This window comes from Vigna unguiculata, chromosome 4 (assembly GCF_037176805.1).
Source record: "Vigna unguiculata cultivar grain cowpea cultivar isolate G323 ecotype 2 chromosome 4, ASM3717680v1, whole genome shotgun sequence".
NCBI classification, from domain to species: Eukaryota; Viridiplantae; Streptophyta; class Magnoliopsida; order Fabales; family Fabaceae; genus Vigna; species Vigna unguiculata.
Genome location: NC_140795.1, coordinates 2,025,600 through 2,043,512, shown reverse-complemented (window position 1 = coordinate 2,043,512; position 17,913 = coordinate 2,025,600). Strand labels below are relative to the sequence as shown.

General features: G+C 30.6%; 3 protein-coding genes across 7 annotated transcripts; 2 read left to right on the top strand and 1 right to left on the bottom strand.

Annotated features, from left to right (window-relative positions):
* Positions 1-354: 354 nt before the first annotated feature.
* Positions 355-7,927, bottom strand: LOC114182009 (uncharacterized). Of its 5 annotated transcripts, none has more exons than XM_085672191.1 (17): positions 7,413-7,927; positions 7,125-7,243; positions 6,943-7,041; positions 6,675-6,752; positions 6,489-6,581; positions 6,373-6,405; positions 4,419-6,215; positions 4,253-4,334; positions 4,072-4,167; positions 3,820-3,996; positions 3,604-3,710; positions 2,995-3,170; positions 2,703-2,867; positions 2,370-2,623; positions 1,695-1,858; positions 1,374-1,496; positions 355-513 (listed from the first exon to the last, which is right to left on the bottom strand). In XM_085672191.1, the coding sequence occupies exons 1-16, from the start codon at positions 7,585-7,587 to the stop codon at positions 1,377-1,379; spliced, it is 3,735 nt and encodes a 1,244-aa protein (XP_085528317.1). In that variant the 5' UTR covers positions 7,588-7,927; the 3' UTR covers positions 355-513; positions 1,374-1,376. The 5 variants fall into 5 exon arrangements, with proteins under 5 accessions (XP_085528317.1, XP_085528315.1, XP_085528318.1 ...); XM_085672189.1 differs by having other exon boundaries at positions 357-513; positions 1,287-1,496; XM_085672192.1 differs by having other exon boundaries at positions 358-513; positions 1,287-1,496; positions 6,943-7,026.
* A 4,944-nt stretch (positions 7,928-12,871) lies between these two features.
* Positions 12,872-14,359, top strand: LOC114181255 (LOB domain-containing protein 42-like). Its single transcript, XM_028067661.2, has 2 exons — positions 12,872-13,360; positions 13,616-14,359. Exons 1-2 carry the CDS (start codon positions 12,940-12,942, stop codon positions 14,170-14,172), a joined length of 978 nt encoding a protein of 325 aa, XP_027923462.2. The 5' UTR covers positions 12,872-12,939; the 3' UTR covers positions 14,173-14,359.
* Positions 14,360-14,857: 498 nt separating this feature from the next.
* Positions 14,858-16,938, top strand: LOC114181038 (NADH dehydrogenase [ubiquinone] 1 beta subcomplex subunit 10-B-like). The gene is made up of 3 exons (XM_028067357.2): positions 14,858-15,211; positions 15,435-15,485; positions 16,693-16,938. The coding sequence occupies exons 1-2, from the start codon at positions 14,923-14,925 to the stop codon at positions 15,461-15,463; spliced, it is 318 nt and encodes a 105-aa protein (XP_027923158.1). The 5' UTR covers positions 14,858-14,922; the 3' UTR covers positions 15,464-15,485; positions 16,693-16,938.
* The last annotated feature ends 975 nt before the right edge of the window (positions 16,939-17,913 follow it).

Sequence of the window (17,913 nt, the reverse complement as noted above, 5' to 3'; positions counted from 1 at the left end):
ATTACATAGTTATTCTAATTATTTAGAAAAACTTAAAATGTTTTCTTTTAAACTAGGGTAAATGAGAGAAAAATTCAGATGTATATAAACTTGGGTTGGCAATACAAAATATAATTATTATTTAACACTTTTTTGACAGAAAATTCGGACTTTTTTAAGTTTATAGATGAAGAGATAAAGGTAAACTTAACTTATATCATAGCAAGTCAGCTATTTTATTTCATTAATTTTTTTATTTTCTTCTTGGCTTCATTTAAAAAAAGTTTATTTAAAGTAGCTTAAAGTAGCATTTTACTCATATGTTTTGACATTTGTTTTATTAGTTGAGAAATTATTAGATCGAATAAATATAGAGCTAAAATAAAAATAACTTGTTTAATTACATGTATTTTTTTAAAAAGTAACTTTTATTTTTCACAAATTACAAATTTTGAAGATATGTACATTGCCTCCTACTTTGCTGCTACAGTTTTGAAGATATGGTGTGTTCAGTTCTGAAGTTGCTTTAAATACCTGAAATGAAAAAAATAAAAAAATTGTGGAATAAGTTGAAGTCTTTATTGGCAGAAGTTTCTAACAAGCAAAGAACTAATAGACACCTACAATAACTATTATTAAAGAATTTTTTCCATAAATATTTTTAAAATGGAAAAAAAAATATTTGAGTTTTATTATAATCTAATATATACACAAGTTTAAAAATAAAAATTCATAAAAATTAAGTGAGCCACTTTATAAAAAATAATTTAAATATAAACTCATTTTAACAAGAAAAACGTTTTTTCTATTCATTTTAGAATAGTTTATAAAACAATTTCTAAACATGGTGAGTTTTAGTTACAAATGTGATAGAATCTTATTCTATAACCATCGTATTGGGAAGGGTAGAATTATTAGCATGTAGCATATGAAAGCTTAATAATTAATAGTCCTAGTTGAAATTTTAAATTTTGATTTTAATTCTCAACCTTTTAAAGTAAAGAAAAAAAAATAGCATTTAAAAAAATAAAAATCAAACTTTGTAGTCCTTAAATCTACACTTTTTCCTCTCTACAAGATTCAAAATTAGGATATTTAAAAAATATGGTAAAAGTACTATTAACATTAGGATTAAATATATATAATATTTACGTGTTGAACTTCAAATATAAATTATCTATGATGGGTTTGATTTCTCATGTACTCATATAAGCAAATATAAAGCTAATTGTTACTATATTAGATAATTGTATGCTCTATTATGAAAAAACCCTAAATCATGGGCAAATCAATAATCATAACCTCACCTTCAAAGTTATTATCTTTTCTACATTTTTATGGTTTTGGGTTTCTCTTTCTAAACAAAAACTCTTTGATTGAGAAAAGTTCATAACTGATTAGGCAGTTTCAACGTTCTCAGAATTAGCACCAGGATACACATTTTTTAGATCCTTAAGTAATTGTAACTTCTCAATCTCCTCATCCTTAACCAAAATAGTGTCCTTCAAAGAAGCCACCTGAAAATTCAAGTAAAAATTTGAACTAGTTGAATACAAATTTAGATCATTGTCCATGCTAGAGTTATATTATATCTAGTTTCTTATAAGAGACTATATGAAAAGATTGATGCCATATCTTCTTAAATAATGCATTTGATGTGTTCATAAAATGATTGAAAGTGAAAGTAAGATAACCATATTAATAAATTTAAGCACCTGTTCCATTAATTCTCTAACATCTCTTCCTTCTTTACTACTCTTAGCAGCTCCTAACTCAATTCCAGAAACCCTCTCGGCAAACTTTAAAGTACTCAAAGATTCAGAAAATGACTTTACATCAGAATTAATTTGGACCAACATGAGTGTTTTTGCTTGACCACCTGTGTAAAGAAAAATAGAATGTTATCTCTTCAGAAAATTTGATACAGAAAACAACCCAAAAACCTTAAATTCTGCTCCAATCGAATTTGGTCAAGTCAGTTTCGACTGAGATTTTTTCAAATTTGATCGAGTCGATCTCAATCAATATTTGACCGAATTTAGCTGAGCCTAGTCAGCATTTGACTGAATTTGATCAAGACAGTCCAAATTTGACCAAGATAGTCATGATCAAGTTCGAATTTGACCCGGTCGATCCAAGAAAAAAATCGACCGAATTCGGTCGAGTCGACCGAATTTGACCTTTGTAATTTAGTGCAATGTAGTTTGGTAAAAAAAAAATAGTTCGGTTCAGTTTATTTGAATTAATTTTTGTTCAGTTCAGACAGACTACTTTTTGATTTAAAAGAGTTTTTATCGGTTCAGTATATCTTGTCCGCCCATACTTAAATTTCGATCTTTGTGGATGGTAGTGAGACAAGACATATTGGCAACAAGAAATGATGATTTTACCAAGAGATGTTTGCAGAAGTTGAGTAAGCTTGCTATTTCTATATGGCACATGAGCACTCTTCTGAGAAAGTGCAAAAATGACATCTCCAAGAGCAGAAAGTGATTTGTTAATGTGTTGTGCTTCCTTGAGTCTATCACCAACCACTTCAGAGCGATCAACTCTTTCACTTCCTGCTAAATCTACCAAATGAAGATTACCAAAAAGAGTGGAACCAGACTTTTTATCCATCCCACGAACATGGATTGAGACCACACTGTGCACACACATTTAATGAAACATTATAGCACAAACCTATTACATTGTTAAATTGTTAAGAGAGTGAAAACACAAACCTGTGAGAACGACTACTTCTTTCATTCATAGCTGTCGAACCCTTAGCTCTATTTTTCAGACCAATGTCCATTAGCTTTATGACATCCTCAGTTGTTTTCACAGGTTGCATGGTAGCATCAGGCACTGCCAATCCATTTGGTTGAGCATGATTCAATATCCCAAGTGTGTGTAAATCAAGGAAACCATCGTTCAGAGACATCACATGCTATGTTTTTTCTCTAAGAAAGTATGAGAAAGCAAAAAGAAGTTCATGCAAAGAATGGTGTTTCCATAATAACAGGAAAAGGATATTTCTTTGTAGCATCAGTTGTTAATAAGTCTCGCACTTGTTCATTGTATATCTCAATTACTTGGACCCCAATCTCATACTCTATGGAGCTTTTTCTACTTGTGGATATGCTGAAGAGATCATTAAGAGCTCGATAGTTAACACCAACACTCTCTGGTGTTGGATTATTTGGACCACTCTGAAAAACAATGGCAACATATATAGAACGAGGAGTTAACTTTAATTAGCATGATGAATAAGAGAAACAAACAAGGGTTACCTAAGTTTTTGGTGCCTAAGTTATAACGTGATATTTAGTTTTCATCCTTTTCTCAAACTATGATTCCCATACTTAAGAAATTGTTACCTGTTTTTTGTTGTGACAGACGGCAAATCATGCTGACCTTCTTAGACGTTTACAGGAGGACAACTTGTAGACTACATCTAACATGATTTGTCGTTTGTCATATAAAAAAACAATTAACGTCGTTGAATTAAAATGACTGCATTCATGATTTTTTTTAAGTGTAGAGACACTTTCTGTAGTTAACCCAAGAAACAAAAACACGATATAATATAGGGACAAAAACATAGTTAACCTAAGTAACAATAAACAAACAAAAGTTGCATACCATTGTGTAAGTTTTCCCTGAACCAGTCTGACCATAAGCAAATATACATACGTTGTAGCCATCCAATACTGATCGTATGAAGGCTTGTATGTCACCATACACCCCAGCTACATCATTCAATGGAGTCAACATGCATAGATAGATGTTATTATGATGATGTAAAAGTTCATTCATTCAAAACCTTATGATAAAATGGAGATTATAGAGAAATAAAACCTTGAGTTGAGGTTGGACCAAAGACCTTGTTGAACTTAAATGATCTAAGGCCTTCCTTTCCTTGTTTGGAAGGATTTGCCACAACCAACTCTGTTTCACCAATGTGTTCCACAATAGTTTGTTTTTCCTTTTGACCAGGAAGAAATGGTCTAAGTCGACAATATACTCTTATATTTCCTATATCAGACAAAAGTCCCATGTAAATTCACAACATGTGCCTCCATCAGTTAACTGTTGCATAAACAATGCTACCTTTTAATTCTTGAACTTCATTGAACAGTTTTCGATTTTCTGCAAGAACTATTTGATAATTCTCTGCTGCATCTACCAGTGGTTTCAGATTTAAACCTAGACATGTTGCAGTACAATTATTAACTGGTAAAAAAAAAACAAGAAAATGTGGAGGTTGAGCATAAAGTGTAATAGAACATACCTAATTTTTTACATTCCTCAGAGTAAATCTTTTGCTCTTTCAAAGCATCTTGCTTAATAGATTCCCATGATAATTTCAATGTCTGAATAGCAAATTCGATAGAATATTGTAATAGTTGACATCATTGTAATAAGATTGACATTTCGTTGAATATAAGTTTAGTTACCTTTATGGAACTGAACTGAAAATTCACATCTTTTCGTATTTGGTTCTCTTTCTGCACCCACTTCTGATATTTTGACTCGTAAATGGTTTCATTCTCTTTAATCTTATTTCTTAGTTTTTCCATCAAGTTTTCGTATTCTTGTGATTTCTGTTTCAGCTCTTCTTTACCAGCCTCCACTTTTGCTTCCCATTGTGAGCATTGTACTTCATGTGATTTTTTCGTTGTTTCTAGTTCTTGCTTAAATGATGAAATTTCCATACTTTTGTCCTCTACCTCTTTCATATATTTCATAATTTCTTTCTCATTCGCCATTTTTTCATCTTGAGCTTTTGCTTTCAATTCTGAGCATTGTTCTTCATATGTTTCTTTCGTTGTTTCTAGTTCTTTCTTAAATGCTAAAATTTCCATATTTTTGTCCTCTAGCTCTTTGGTATATTTAATAATTTCTCTCCCATTCGTCATTTTTTCCTCTTCAACATTTGCTTTCAATTGTGAGCATTCATCTTCATGTGTTTTTTTCATTGTTTCTAGTTCTTGTTTAAATGCTGAAATTTCCATATTTTTTTCCTCTAGCTCTTTCATATATCTAATGGTCTCATTCCCACTTGCTATTTTTTCCTCTTCAGTTTTTGCTTTCAACTGTGAGCATTGAACTTCATATGTTTTTTTCATTGTTTCCAATTCTTGCTTATATGCAGAAATTTCCTTGTTTTTGTCCTCCAACTGTTTGATATAACTAATAGCCTCATTTCCATTTGCCATCTTTTCCTCCTCAGCTTTTTCTTTCAGTTGTGAGCATTGTACTTCGTATGTTTTTGTCACTGTTTCTAGTCTTTGCCTCATTGCTGAAATTTCCATTTCTTTGTCCTCTAGTTCTTTAATATATCTACTAACCTCTTTGCCCTCTTCCCTCTTTTCCTCCTCAACTTTTGCTTCCAACTGTGAGCATTGTACTTCATATTCTTTTTTCATTGTCTCTAGTTTTTTCTTTAGTGTTGAAATTTCCATATTTTTGTCCTCTAATTCTTTAATATATCTGATAGGATCTGTTCCCTCTGTCATGTTCTTCTCCTCAACTTTTGCTTTCAACTGTGAACACTGTACTTCATATGTTTTTGACATCGTTTCTAGTTTTTCTAGTTTTTGCTTCAACGTTGAAATTTCCATGTTTTTGTCCTCTAATTCTTTAATATATCTGATAGAATCTGTTCCATCTGTCATGTTCTTCTCCTCAACTTTTGCTTTCAACTGTGAACACTGTACTTCATATGTTATTGCCATCGTTTCTAGTTTTTCTAGTTTTTGCTTCAACGTTGAAATTTCCATGTTTTTTTCCTCTAGCACTTTAATTACATCTCTGTCATGTGTCATCTTTCCCTCCTCCGCTTTTGCTTCTAATTGTAAGCGTTGTTCTTCACACATTTTTTTCATTGTTTCTAGTTTCTGCTTTAATGTTGAAATTTCCATAGTTTTGTCCTCTAACTCGTTAATATATCTATTATTCTCTTTGCCATCTGCTCCATTTCCCTCCTTAGTTTTTTGTTCCATCTCTGAACATTGTACCTCGTATGTTTTTTTCATCGTTTCTAGCTTTTGTTTCAATGTTGAAATTTCCTTAGTTTTATCCTTCAATTCTTTAATATATCTAATAACCTCTTTGTTGTCGCATTCCCTCTTTTCTTCCCTTTTAGTGTTCTTAATTAGGTTCACATCATTTTCCTTTTCTTCTTGCATCTTAGTCATCCTAGTTTGTTTTAATTCATCTACCTTCTTTTCTTCTTTTTCAACCCTCTCACTCTACATGAAGAGGCCAAAGAGCATATATCAGAAACAAAAAGAAAATGATTCATTTTTTTTCTTTAGCTACAAAACACTCAAAAATTTAGTAGGATTCTATCATATTAATTCTATGTCTAAGTGCATACATATGTTACTAGTAAGTAAGAAACATTACCTTTAAATGTTGAACCTGGTTTATGTTAACAATCTGTCAGAAAAAGGTTCCTATGATAAGTAGAAAAGCTTGTATTTGGTATCAATATATGTACTTTGTAATAATTCAGTATATACCTCTTTCTCTTCCTCAGTTCCAGATGCAAGAGCTTCAAGGACTCTGATTCTTGAGTGATATTTTTCTTCACGGGCCTTAAAAATATTGTTTTGCTGCAGGTAAAAAGGAACATAGCAGGATGAAAAAAAAACAACTGAGAACAACAATGGTAACTAGCTTTTGAAAATCATGCAACTTTAACATACAGTTTTTAAATGTTCTGCTTGAGTTGATATACGTCGCTCAATCTCTTGCACAACCTTTCTCAATAAGCAAGCCACACGCTGAGATGTAAAACATCATTGTTAGCGAATTAGAGAATACACTTTGAATGTTATTACAATTTGCATGCACTAATATCTTGTCATAAACCTCTCCATTAATATTTGATGAAGAAAAAAGTCAAATGAATTGTTCTTTTTCATGAATGCATTTGTTATTTATGTAACTCCAAATACTCTAAGTGTATTATACTTGAGGTATTTCGCCATTTCTTCTTTCAACACTTTCCTCCAAAATACCATTCACCACACTCAAAAGCGACTGAGTAGGAGCATTCTGCAACAATAAATGCTAAAACAAATCAGTGATGTAGAAAAAAATGTGAATTCTGCAAATCTTTAAAAAGGGTAAAATAAAAAAATAGGAGAGTTTACATCCAAGCTAGTTGATTTCATCAGTTCTGAAATTTTGGCTGAAGGATGATCAGCATGGCTTCCTTGTTTTACTCGAAACACCTCAGGAAACTTGTTAGAACCTAACGTTGTTGATGGCTCTGCATAACATGTTCAATAAGTATCATAAAGATAAAACATAATACATTTGGTCTTCTGAATCACAAAAATATAACCATACCAACAATGATTAAAAATTTGTTATTTCATCTTTATCTCATCATGTTTATAAGCATCGAAACATTCTGGGAAAGGTAAATTTCATCGTACCTGTCATAAGTGGAGTGTGTAAAACACGTTGCAACTTTGTTCCTGACAAAACCTTCCTCTGGGGTGAGTTAACTCTTGAACCTGAATTGCTCAGGTCTCTGGGTTCTATATTGTGGTTAATTGATGGTGGATTCATCACTATAGGTGAATTTTGTTGGGACATAACTTCATACATTAATGCAGAATTTAACCAAGCTTCATCTCACGATGAATATCATAGCTGCCAAAGTGGTAACATGGATATTGTGTAAAGCATCATCAAAACCAGAGAATCCAACCTTTGAAATGTTAACATTGATACAATGTTCTTGTTGCGGCGAGAGTTGAGTCAAACCAGATAAATATCAATTGGATTTTTTCTGCGTGAATATAGTGAGATATGATAAAAATAATAGTTTATCAGGGAAGGGAAATTTTGGTTTGGATTTGTGAGAGAGAAAGAAAAAGGGGTTCCTCAAAAATAGGAGAGCAACACTCCTTGCGTCACAATCCTTGTAGTGAAAGAACATCATTGCATGAATGTCTCGCCAAAAAGAATTTGGATCCTTTAAAGTGTTTCTTCTCACTTTAGAGAATCAAGTTATTTATGTATTTATTATTTCATGGTTTAAATTCATCTATTTTAAAATAAAAAACCAAAATCTCAAACAAAATAATAATAGTGTGTAATTTTATCTTGTTCATTTATGACACATTCTTCTTTTCTTATCATTTCCCCCTTCTTTTTCAGTAAAATAAAATAGAATAACTCACACAACAACTTGTTAAACCAATTTAAAAATATCTGAATGGTTCTTGAGATCTTTCGAGAAGAATTTATCATAGATATTAAACACCAATAAAATATAAATCATATTCACATGTAAAAAAATGAAATATAAATGGTTATTTATGTCTTTCAAGAAGGATTCATCGTTGATATTAAACATCAATGAGATACAAATCACATGCACATATAAGATAATGATACCACCTCTAACTCAAGATATTAAAAAGTGAATTAATGGATTTTCTTCTTTATAAAATATCTGACTTTCTTGTCCTTACTCAATTTAGTTATATTTAAATTTTCAACGATTCATATTTTCAATTCAAAAGATATTTTTACTCATCAAACTAATTTTTTCTTCCATATAAATTATTAAAATTAAGCAGATAAGCATGTCAATTTTAAAAATATTTCTTCCGATCTTCACCAACAAAAAAAAAAAAATAGACTATAGAGACATGTTATTTATAAGAATTAATCTAAATATTGTAACAAGAACATGCATTTCTTAGAGTATGATAACACAAGAACATAGTAGTAATACCCAATATCTTCATTTGAGCGTGTAGCTCTATTTCAGCATATAAAATTCATCATCGAACTTTGACAATCTTAAAGGACTTGAAAGCTATAAAACAACGAAATTTTGTTTATTTCACACACACACACACACATATATATATATATATATATATATATATATATATATATATATATTCTAGGATATTTATTATATGATGACATATAAGTCAAGTATCCAAATCTTTGAAAAATTTTCATTCTAATTCAATGCATGAGACATATATAAGCAATAGTAATAATTCAGAAAGCATACAAGCCATATCCCTTCAAGAACAAAAATGGGAATTGTTCTTATTTGTCGATAATATAGGAAGTAATTTACTATAATTATTATATATTTTAATAATATAAAAAAATGTTCATTAAATCTGCAGTGTCACAGTTATGTATATGTTTTATGATTTTTGATACATATCTATACATTCTTCTTAAGCATACAATATATATTTAGAATGATCGTATTGTCGTGTTGTATTAGTGCATGATAATTTAAAATACATTTTCTCCATTTATTGTAACTCAATTTTATAACTTGTAATGACAAGTTTTAGGAATTCTTAGTGATAAAATAGATAAAAAAAAATAGAGGCATTTTGAGCATAAAGTAATATGTTTAATACTGCATGAAGTACATGACCAGAATATATTTTGTTACCATAAACGATATGAACTATATTAATTATAACAATAAATTAATAATTTTATAACTTGATTCTCAACAAATTGCAAAATTAAAGAGTACTATATGTCAACTCGCGTTAGAACACGTCAACAAGTGAAGATACGACATTATTAAAACTAGCGAATACATAAGCGCTATTGTGTTTGTGTGTTCGTATTTTTTAATTTTCAATAAATTTAAATTAAGATCAATAATAAATATATAATTAATTTTTAAAATAGTTATTAAATGTAAAATTAAAAAAATAAAATATATACAATTGTTTTTTAAAATAATGATTTAAGACAAAAAAGGTTTTTAAAATAACGATTAAAAGTAAATTATTTATAAAATAGTTAAGGATAAAACTAGTATCATGAAATGTGAACACAAAAGAGAATATTCTTTTTATATATTGTTATAGATAATAATTGTTTTTTCTATTGGTTTGCATTATTATGTCCAATGAAAGAAGTCATTACTCTTTTGATTTTGGGTTTGTCTTATTCATCAACACTTTTAAAAAATTAAAAAGAAAAACATAAAAAAATCAAATGAATTTTTCTATAAGTTAAAATAAACTTATATACAAGCTAAAATAAAAATATAAAAAATTGATAAAAGATTTTTTATAAATCAATTTATGTTTAAATTAATCTTATACAAATAAAAAAATCTTATTTTTTTTCTTTAAAAGTACTCACTATTTTTTTTACAACTAGAGAAAATAAAACTATACACTAATACATTCAATTACAAATTTTTATGTAGCGCATACGCGAATTAATTTTTGTACTAATCATCTTAAAATTTATATGAAAAATATTTTATAACTGATAGTATAAAATTATTTTATATGTCAATGTTAACCTAAACAAATAATAACACATATTACATTAATTTGCTACATGAATAAGTAATTAAAGAAATTGGGTACAAGCGTAGAAAAGTAAATGTTCGGTACACCAAAATGGTCTATATCTCACACTGCTCAGGAAGAGTTGATTGATATAAATCTAATTTAAATATATTTTCATCTTTCAAATATTTTAAAAGTGTTTTTCATAGACCAAATCTTGAAAGAATTCTGAATTTAAGATAGATAATATTTTAAATATAGTAATTGATATTGTGAATCTGATTTGATGTTGAAATATTATCCTTATATGTTAGAATGAATACGAGATTTTCAAAGACAAGTCTTAGTTGCATTAGAAATCAATTAAGGGCTTGTTTATATTTAATAATCTCACGTCACCTAGAGATTAACAGTAAAAACAATTTAAATATAATTTTTTTCTTTATAACATATGAGTGGAAATATAAATAAATAGTTTTTTAAAATTTATTATAAATATTTTTTATTTATTTTGTAAATAACTTTTTTATTAAGAATACTTATTTTAGTTTAAAAATAATTAAATTAAAAGAAAAAATTAAACAAATGAAATAATTATTTTAATTTTAAAAAATAATTATTTATTAAAAGATAAAATTAAAAGTAGAAATACGGATGCTAAATTAAATATCTCTTTTTATATATAGGTATAAATAAAACTGTAATAAAATTCCAAGTCTTAAAAGAAATAATATCTCAAGTATAATATGATTAATTCTGTCTACTTCCTAACTTAATTGATTATTCTCTTCATCAATTTTTATTTATTCTTTTTAATGTTGAGAACAGTTTATATTCATGAATTTGAGAATTTTTTCTATATTAAATTCCATTTTACTGCATGCATTAGTTGATTAAAATTTTATACCAAGAGAAATTACGTTGACTGACTTAGTTAATGATTTTTTTTCATATATTTAAAATTAATGATGAATTATTGGAAATACGATTAAACTAAATTTAAATCACACAAAATTTCTGCATGTAGGTTTAAATTCATGAAAACACAAACTAATGAAGTAAAGAAATACGTCTTCTTCTTTTTTTCGCGAAGGAAACTTGAAAGTTAAGTCCTATATACGTTTCGTGTCTCCGTACACAAAATTCATTAGATCTCTAAAAAATTAAAATATGAGTATTTGATTTTATAAATAAACCTTACATCAATTCAAAGATAAAACACATTGAATTGTTCAATTTTTAAGTATTTCAAGATTTTTTCATCTGCTAAAATAGTTTCATAATTCTTCGATTAAGGTATAATCATGGATTGATTGTTCTTATATGTTATCTTCGAGTTTATATTAGTTGATCATTTATAGAGTTTTTTAGTTTTTTTTGAACTTTGTGTCTAATTGAGTCGTGAATTATACAAATTTTTTGAAAAAGAATAATAAAATACTTATTACTTGTTATGTAAACTAATGCACTTGTTATATTAGTTTTTCATTGACAATAGAGTGATATTTTACTTATTTGTTATCTTCGAGTTTGTATGACCAAGGTTATTTAAAGGAATGGAATTTTAGAGAGAAAAAAATGATAATACTAGAAATTACATGGATATATATATATATATATAGATGGAAAAAAGTGTGTGTGAAAGGAGGTTGGGTAGGGAGACACGGAAACAAGAAGGAAAAGTGTTGTGTTGTATTGTAAGATGTCGTTTCTTCCAAATCCAATGTAGTCTCCGCGTTTATAGGAGTGGGCCCCATTCACATACAAAACCATTGGCTCCCTTCACCACAACGCCCACAGTCCTTAATCCACAAATACCACCTTACACCTTCTAACATCAAAATATTAACCTAACAAAATAATACCACTTTTCTCCTTAAAAATATGCACAATTTTTTATCAATAATACCTTTAAATTTTCCAAATCCTATAACACTCATAATAAGTTTACATAAAAATTAAGAGTTTAATTCAATTCAAAATTTATACTTATACGCTAATTATCTTAATATTTTTACTTATTATGGCTTAAATTTCTAACAATTTCTTTTTAAAGTGCAAGTCTCTTCAAATTGAGACATTTTTTTTAAAGCGACTATTTTAGTGATGAACATTATCTTGTACTACTCATATATAACATGATACATTTTTTTAAAACAAAAAGACTTTCGATACAAGAATTCTTAAACTTAAGAATTTTTCATTTGTTTCATGTCATACTTATCCAAACCATCACTAGAATAAATTATTATTTCTAATACTACTATGTAAGATTTGAAGAAAAACACAAAAAATACAATACTATAAATTACAATAAGTTGTTAATAAATTCACATAAAATATCAATATTTCACTTCTAACCTAAAATCTTGTAAATTTTTACTTATATATAATTTATATTAATTATTTTTATCCGCTATAAAATTTCTAAAAAGTTATGGATTTGAATTTGAAATGTCCATTTATCATCGCTCTATAAATATAGATAATAGTTATAATAAAGTCAAAATAATCTTTACAACATCATATATATAAATAGGAGGTTTTGCATATTGAGAAATTCGGGGGAAGTAGAAAAATGAAAAAACCGGTGTACGGAGTTCCCAGAAAACCGGGAAAGTATGTTGTGGGAATTTGGTGATCACAGATAGATTGAATGAGGAAAGTTGATGGTTGGGTAACGCAACATGGGACCCTCGATTTTTCCATTGTTGTACCAAACAAAACCACACTCCCCATTATTCTTGGAAACCCAAAACAGCTGCGCTCTATTCTAAACCCACTCACTCCTCTCATCACTATAAAACCATTCCTCATCTTCATTCTTCTCTTCCTCACCGTCTTCGTTCACACTGCAACAAAACATTTTTTCCTTTCTCCTTACACCATGCGGTTGAGCTGCAACGGTTGCCGCGTGCTCCGGCGAGGGTGCACGGTGGAGTGCCCCATTCGAACCTCCCTTCAATGGATAAGTTGCCCTGACTCTCAGTCCAACGCCACCCTCTTTCTCGCCAAGTTCTATGGCCGTCAAGGCCTCCTCAACCTCCTCACCAACGCTCCCTCCCATCTTCAACCAGGTACACACACATTTGTATCTTAAAACAATATAAAATACTTAAATTTTATTAAAATGTACGTCATAAATAAAATATTTAAATTACGATTTTAAACGAATTGGTATATTTTTTTTTTCTCATTTTTTTTTATTTATAATTTTTTTCTTCAAATTTAAGCACATGGTAAAGAATTCGAAAGGATAATAATTTTTGATAATGTAATTTTGGCTAATGGCTATGGCTAATGTTTTTTTTTGTTCTGTTTTTTTTTTTCAGCGGTATTCAAATCTTTGCTTTACGAAGCTTGCGGTCGGATGGTGAATCCGATTTTCGGCTCGACCGGGTTACTCTCGACCGGAAATTGGCACCTCTGTGAAGCTGCTGCCAAAGCCGTTCTCAGCGGCGCGCCGATTCAGCAGGCTCTTCTGGATGGCGCCGAGAGCCTCCATTTCAAGGATTGCGATATTCGCCACGTGGCGAAGGGTCATAAATCGTGCGGCGGCCCTGATGCGCTTCACAGGGTGAAGTCACGGACCAGCAAGCTCAAGCGCCGCGCTGCGAAGCTAAAAGTTGAATCATTCGTGGCTGAGTTGGCTCAAAACGAGTTACATGGACGGGGCTCGCTGAGTCAGGACTCGGCGTCTGGGTTGACTCGGACGAGTGAGAACAAAATCATTGGTGGGGAAGCCGATAGCAGCTGCAGCGAGAATGTGGTGGAGCCGGCTCGAGCCAATGATGAAGAAATTGAGCTTCATTTGACTTTGGGGTGGGGTCCAGTGAAAAAATCAACAACTCCTGTGGTGCCACGTGTAGGGCTCGATCTTTCTGGCTAGTTCGATTTTGTTTTTGGATACAGGTCCACAAAGTGTTGGATTTAGATAGGTGGTGAACATTTTTCTATCCTCACCCCTTTTACTTATGTTATGTTTTAGATTTTTCAGATGTACATTGTGAAGGTTCTTTATGGGAGATTTTTTTTATACTATTCTTATAAATTTCAATAATACAAGTTTATGACAACTTCACATTGCATTATGGCCAAACACTATAGTCAGAAAAAAAAATTAAATGATTATTTTTCTTTGAAATCTTGTGATTAAAGTATGATTACGTTTACAATATTCATATTCTTTAGCTTTATTCCAAAAAGTTATAATTTATTTGATTTTCTAAAAAAATTAGAAAGTGAGCATATCAAGTATAACAAATTAAAATTAAATGGAGTTGATATCTCCCCTCTTTTAAAAATATACCGTATGACTTTTGAAAGATGTTTTTTGGAATATATTAAATCTTAATTTTTTTTTTCAAAATATGTTGAAATTTTAACACGTTTTATTACTTATACAAAAATTATATTTTTAAGAAAAAATATATAAAAAAAAGTATGTTGATAATAAACAATTCCATCAATACACAAGGCAAGCTAGCAAAATTATGTATATTGGGCCAATAATAACGGGCCTTTGACTGCTATAAGCCCATTCCGAAGATAAGTGCAGATATAGAATCAGAATTCGGAAGCATCCGAATTGAGCTGAGTTGTGTTGAGTTGAGACAGAAGAGAGAACTCGTTGTTGAGAATGGGAAGGAAGAAGGGGTATGTGGAGTTCGACGAATCGCCTCCGGACGATTTCGATCCGGCGAATCCGTACAAGGACCCGGTGGCGATGCTGGAGATGAGGGAGTACATCGTGAGAGAGAAGTGGATTCAAATCGAGAAGGCCAAGATCATCAGAGAGAAGCTACGCTGGTGCTACCGCATCGAAGGCATCAACCACCTTCAGAAGTGCCGCCATCTCGTTAACCAGTACCTCGAATCCACTCGCGGTATCGGTTGGGGAAAGGACGGTCGCCATCCCTCTCTCCATGGTCAGTCACTCAATTTCTGAAACCATTTTTTTTCAAATTGAATGTTCTAGGGTTTTTATTTTGGTAATGGTTGTGCAATGTAGAAACTCCATTACGTATTTTGTTGTTTTCAACTACAGAGGTGTGATCCGTTTGGTGATTTTCATTAACGATGTTTGTGATCGTGGTTCATTGTGATGATTTTTTTGTGATTCCTTATCCATTGTTTCATTTTCTGAAACAGCTCCTAAGGTTGAGCCGGTTGAGGAATGACTGTCTTGTGGATAAATAAAAGGTAATCTCAAACATTATTTCTGTCATTTCCTCTTGTTTTATATGAATTGTTATTGTTAAATGACTCAGAGCTATACATGTTTGGGGTTTTGGCAAGTTTTAGTTGAATGGAAATTGTGTAATGCAACCCTCATCTTCACCATGGATTAAGTGTATATTTGAATAAACTTGTCTGGAAGCAAGTTAGCTAAAGAAAACTAGAATAAACAATGAATAAGTTCTTTCGTAAATTAAACTTAGCTTGTGCATAAATTGTTTTTCAACTTATCCAGTAGCTAGTTTAGTTTACGAAGGAACTTATTTCTTTTTCAATGCTAATTCATTTTTAGTTAGACCTCTTGAGTGATTCATTTTCATGGTTTCTATTGGTTTTATATTGCCTTTTGTTGGCTTAATGCAACCATGAATTTGGAACGACAATGAGGTCATTGGTGGAGTTAGTTCTTAAGTGAATCCCACCGGAAAAAAAAAATGGACTTACAAGTGAAATAAGTACTTGCTGACTTGTGAAACATTTATTTTTCTGCTGACTCTTCATGCTTCTCATGTCTAACGAATTTGAGCTCCTTGTCAAAAGTTTGGATATCCGACAAGTTGTTGTTGAGCATTCTGAACTTTGCTGGTAGTAATAAATCAGTGGTATTAACTCTTTTGACTAGGATAGATACTAGGGCCTAAATTAAGTGACATTTGACAGCTTTTCAGAGAAGAATTGCTGTCAACATTGATATTGTCACCATGAACTTCTTGGTAGAGATCCCTCTCATTTCTGGTTATAATGACGCCGATGTAGATGACTGGTGACACAGTAATAAAGCGAATTTCTCTAATAAATTCAAGAAACTGATGAGTGCTTTAATCGAGTTGTTGAAATGGTTACGAGTTCTATTTGCAAGAGATCCTATAATTGGTCTTCCCTTTCCCCCATCTTACCAACCTTTGTTCCACTAAGTGATGATTGATGGCTCATTTGCATTGTTATTAAATTTGTAAGAACTAATCATTGGAGTTATTAATATATTTGATCGGGAACATTTGTTTGGTTAATTTGATAAGTTCAATATCGTTGGGTGAGTTATTGATAACATCTGAATCTTAATTCAAAATGTCACGTACACTATTTTTGTTGTAATATTTCTTTATTTTAAAATATTTTTTCATTGATGCAATCATTTTGTCTGTGAATGAAAGTTTTGTTCCTCTTGCAGGGAAAGATTGACTATCCAACTCATTATACTGCCATATGAGATTATGGGTGAAGGAGTGCATATGCTGCAGTTATTTTGTTTATGTTCTTTTTCTTTAGTCGAACTTCATGCGAACTACAAATGTATTTTTACTTGGCATCGGCTATTTTTGCTTGGCTTGTTACCATTTAGAAGTAAACAAGTATGGAATATGGTTAAAATGCATCAGAATCAGATTATGAAATAAATTTATTTCGTTCCCTGTTATGACTAGTGTTTCATTAGTAATAAAATTGTACATTTAGTGCATTCCTCGTATTCAAAGTAACATGGTTTGAAACTCAAATGCCATACAACGACTTCTTAAGCTCGAGATAAAATCATTGTTGTGTTGGACTTGTGCGGGGTGTCAAGAACATTCCTCACCCTAACCAAGCCACTTGTTGAAAGGGTGAAAGAAAAAAGTGTTTTTGCAGCAATTATGTTGTTGATGGTTTTATTGTTTCGGGTGAATGAACAGAGGAAAATGCAGGGAGACATGTTGGGTATGGTGGAGGACCATTTAAGCGATAATCTGAGGTGGTGGGAATAAAAGTTGGGGTCGATAAAAAAGCCATAAAAAGTAATTGAAAGACATGTAGTGACAAATAACTGCAGAGAATGTTTGATATAACGATGGCCAATGAAAGGAAATTACAGTTGCTTTCATCTGGCCTTTCATATGCATCATGAGATTGACTTGATATTTAGTTGGATTTCCCTTAAAAGTTTATGGCAAGACGAAGAAGCATCAATTTAGTACCTGAAAATGTAGCTTCGATTTGATGCAAAAATAAAATAAGAGAGGGGGGGGGGGGTTACATTTTTAGTTTAGCTTCATTTGCATTTGAAAATAATTAACAGCTTTCTAAGGATCATAATTTAATTGTTGACACCATAAACTAGGCAGAAATCCTCTCATTTGAATTAGAAAACTAACATTTGCCAAACCCCATTTTTTTATTAATATGTTCTATATGAGATGTATTTGTGCACTGAATAGTAACAAAAATTAAGATTAACCATCGTATGATAATGGTGAGAAACACAACAAAAAGAGAAAAACCCTATTGTGAGCATGAATACTAAGAATAGAGAAAATGCATTGATTTAATTAAACTATTGTAAAATTGAATTAAACACTAAAATAAGTTTAAAAGAGTTGAATACAATTGTACAATGGTTTAAATAAATTAAATCATA

Excerpts from the sequence above, each read along its gene's own strand:
- LOC114181038 (XM_028067357.2), top strand. The coding sequence starts at position 14,923 with ATGGGAAGGAAGAAGGGGTATGTGGAGTTCGACGAATCGCCTCCGGAC. Across the intron at positions 15,212-15,434 it reads TCGCCATCCCTCTCTCCATG|CTCCTAAGGTTGAGCCGGTT; the intron begins GTCAGTCACTCA and ends TTTCTGAAACAG.
- LOC114181255 (XM_028067661.2), top strand. The coding sequence starts at position 12,940 with ATGAGGAAAGTTGATGGTTGGGTAACGCAACATGGGACCCTCGATTTT. Across the intron at positions 13,361-13,615 it reads TCCCTCCCATCTTCAACCAG|CGGTATTCAAATCTTTGCTT; the intron begins GTACACACACAT and ends TTTTTTTTTCAG.
- LOC114182009 (XM_085672191.1), bottom strand. The coding sequence starts at position 7,587 with ATGTATGAAGTTATGTCCCAACAAAATTCACCTATAGTGATGAATCCA. Across the intron at positions 4,335-4,418 it reads TTCAGTTCAGTTCCATAAAG|ACATTGAAATTATCATGGGA; the intron begins GTAACTAAACTT and ends TTTGCTATTCAG. Across the intron at positions 3,711-3,819 it reads TGGTCCAACCTCAACTCAAG|CTGGGGTGTATGGTGACATA; the intron begins GTTTTATTTCTC and ends TGAATGATGTAG.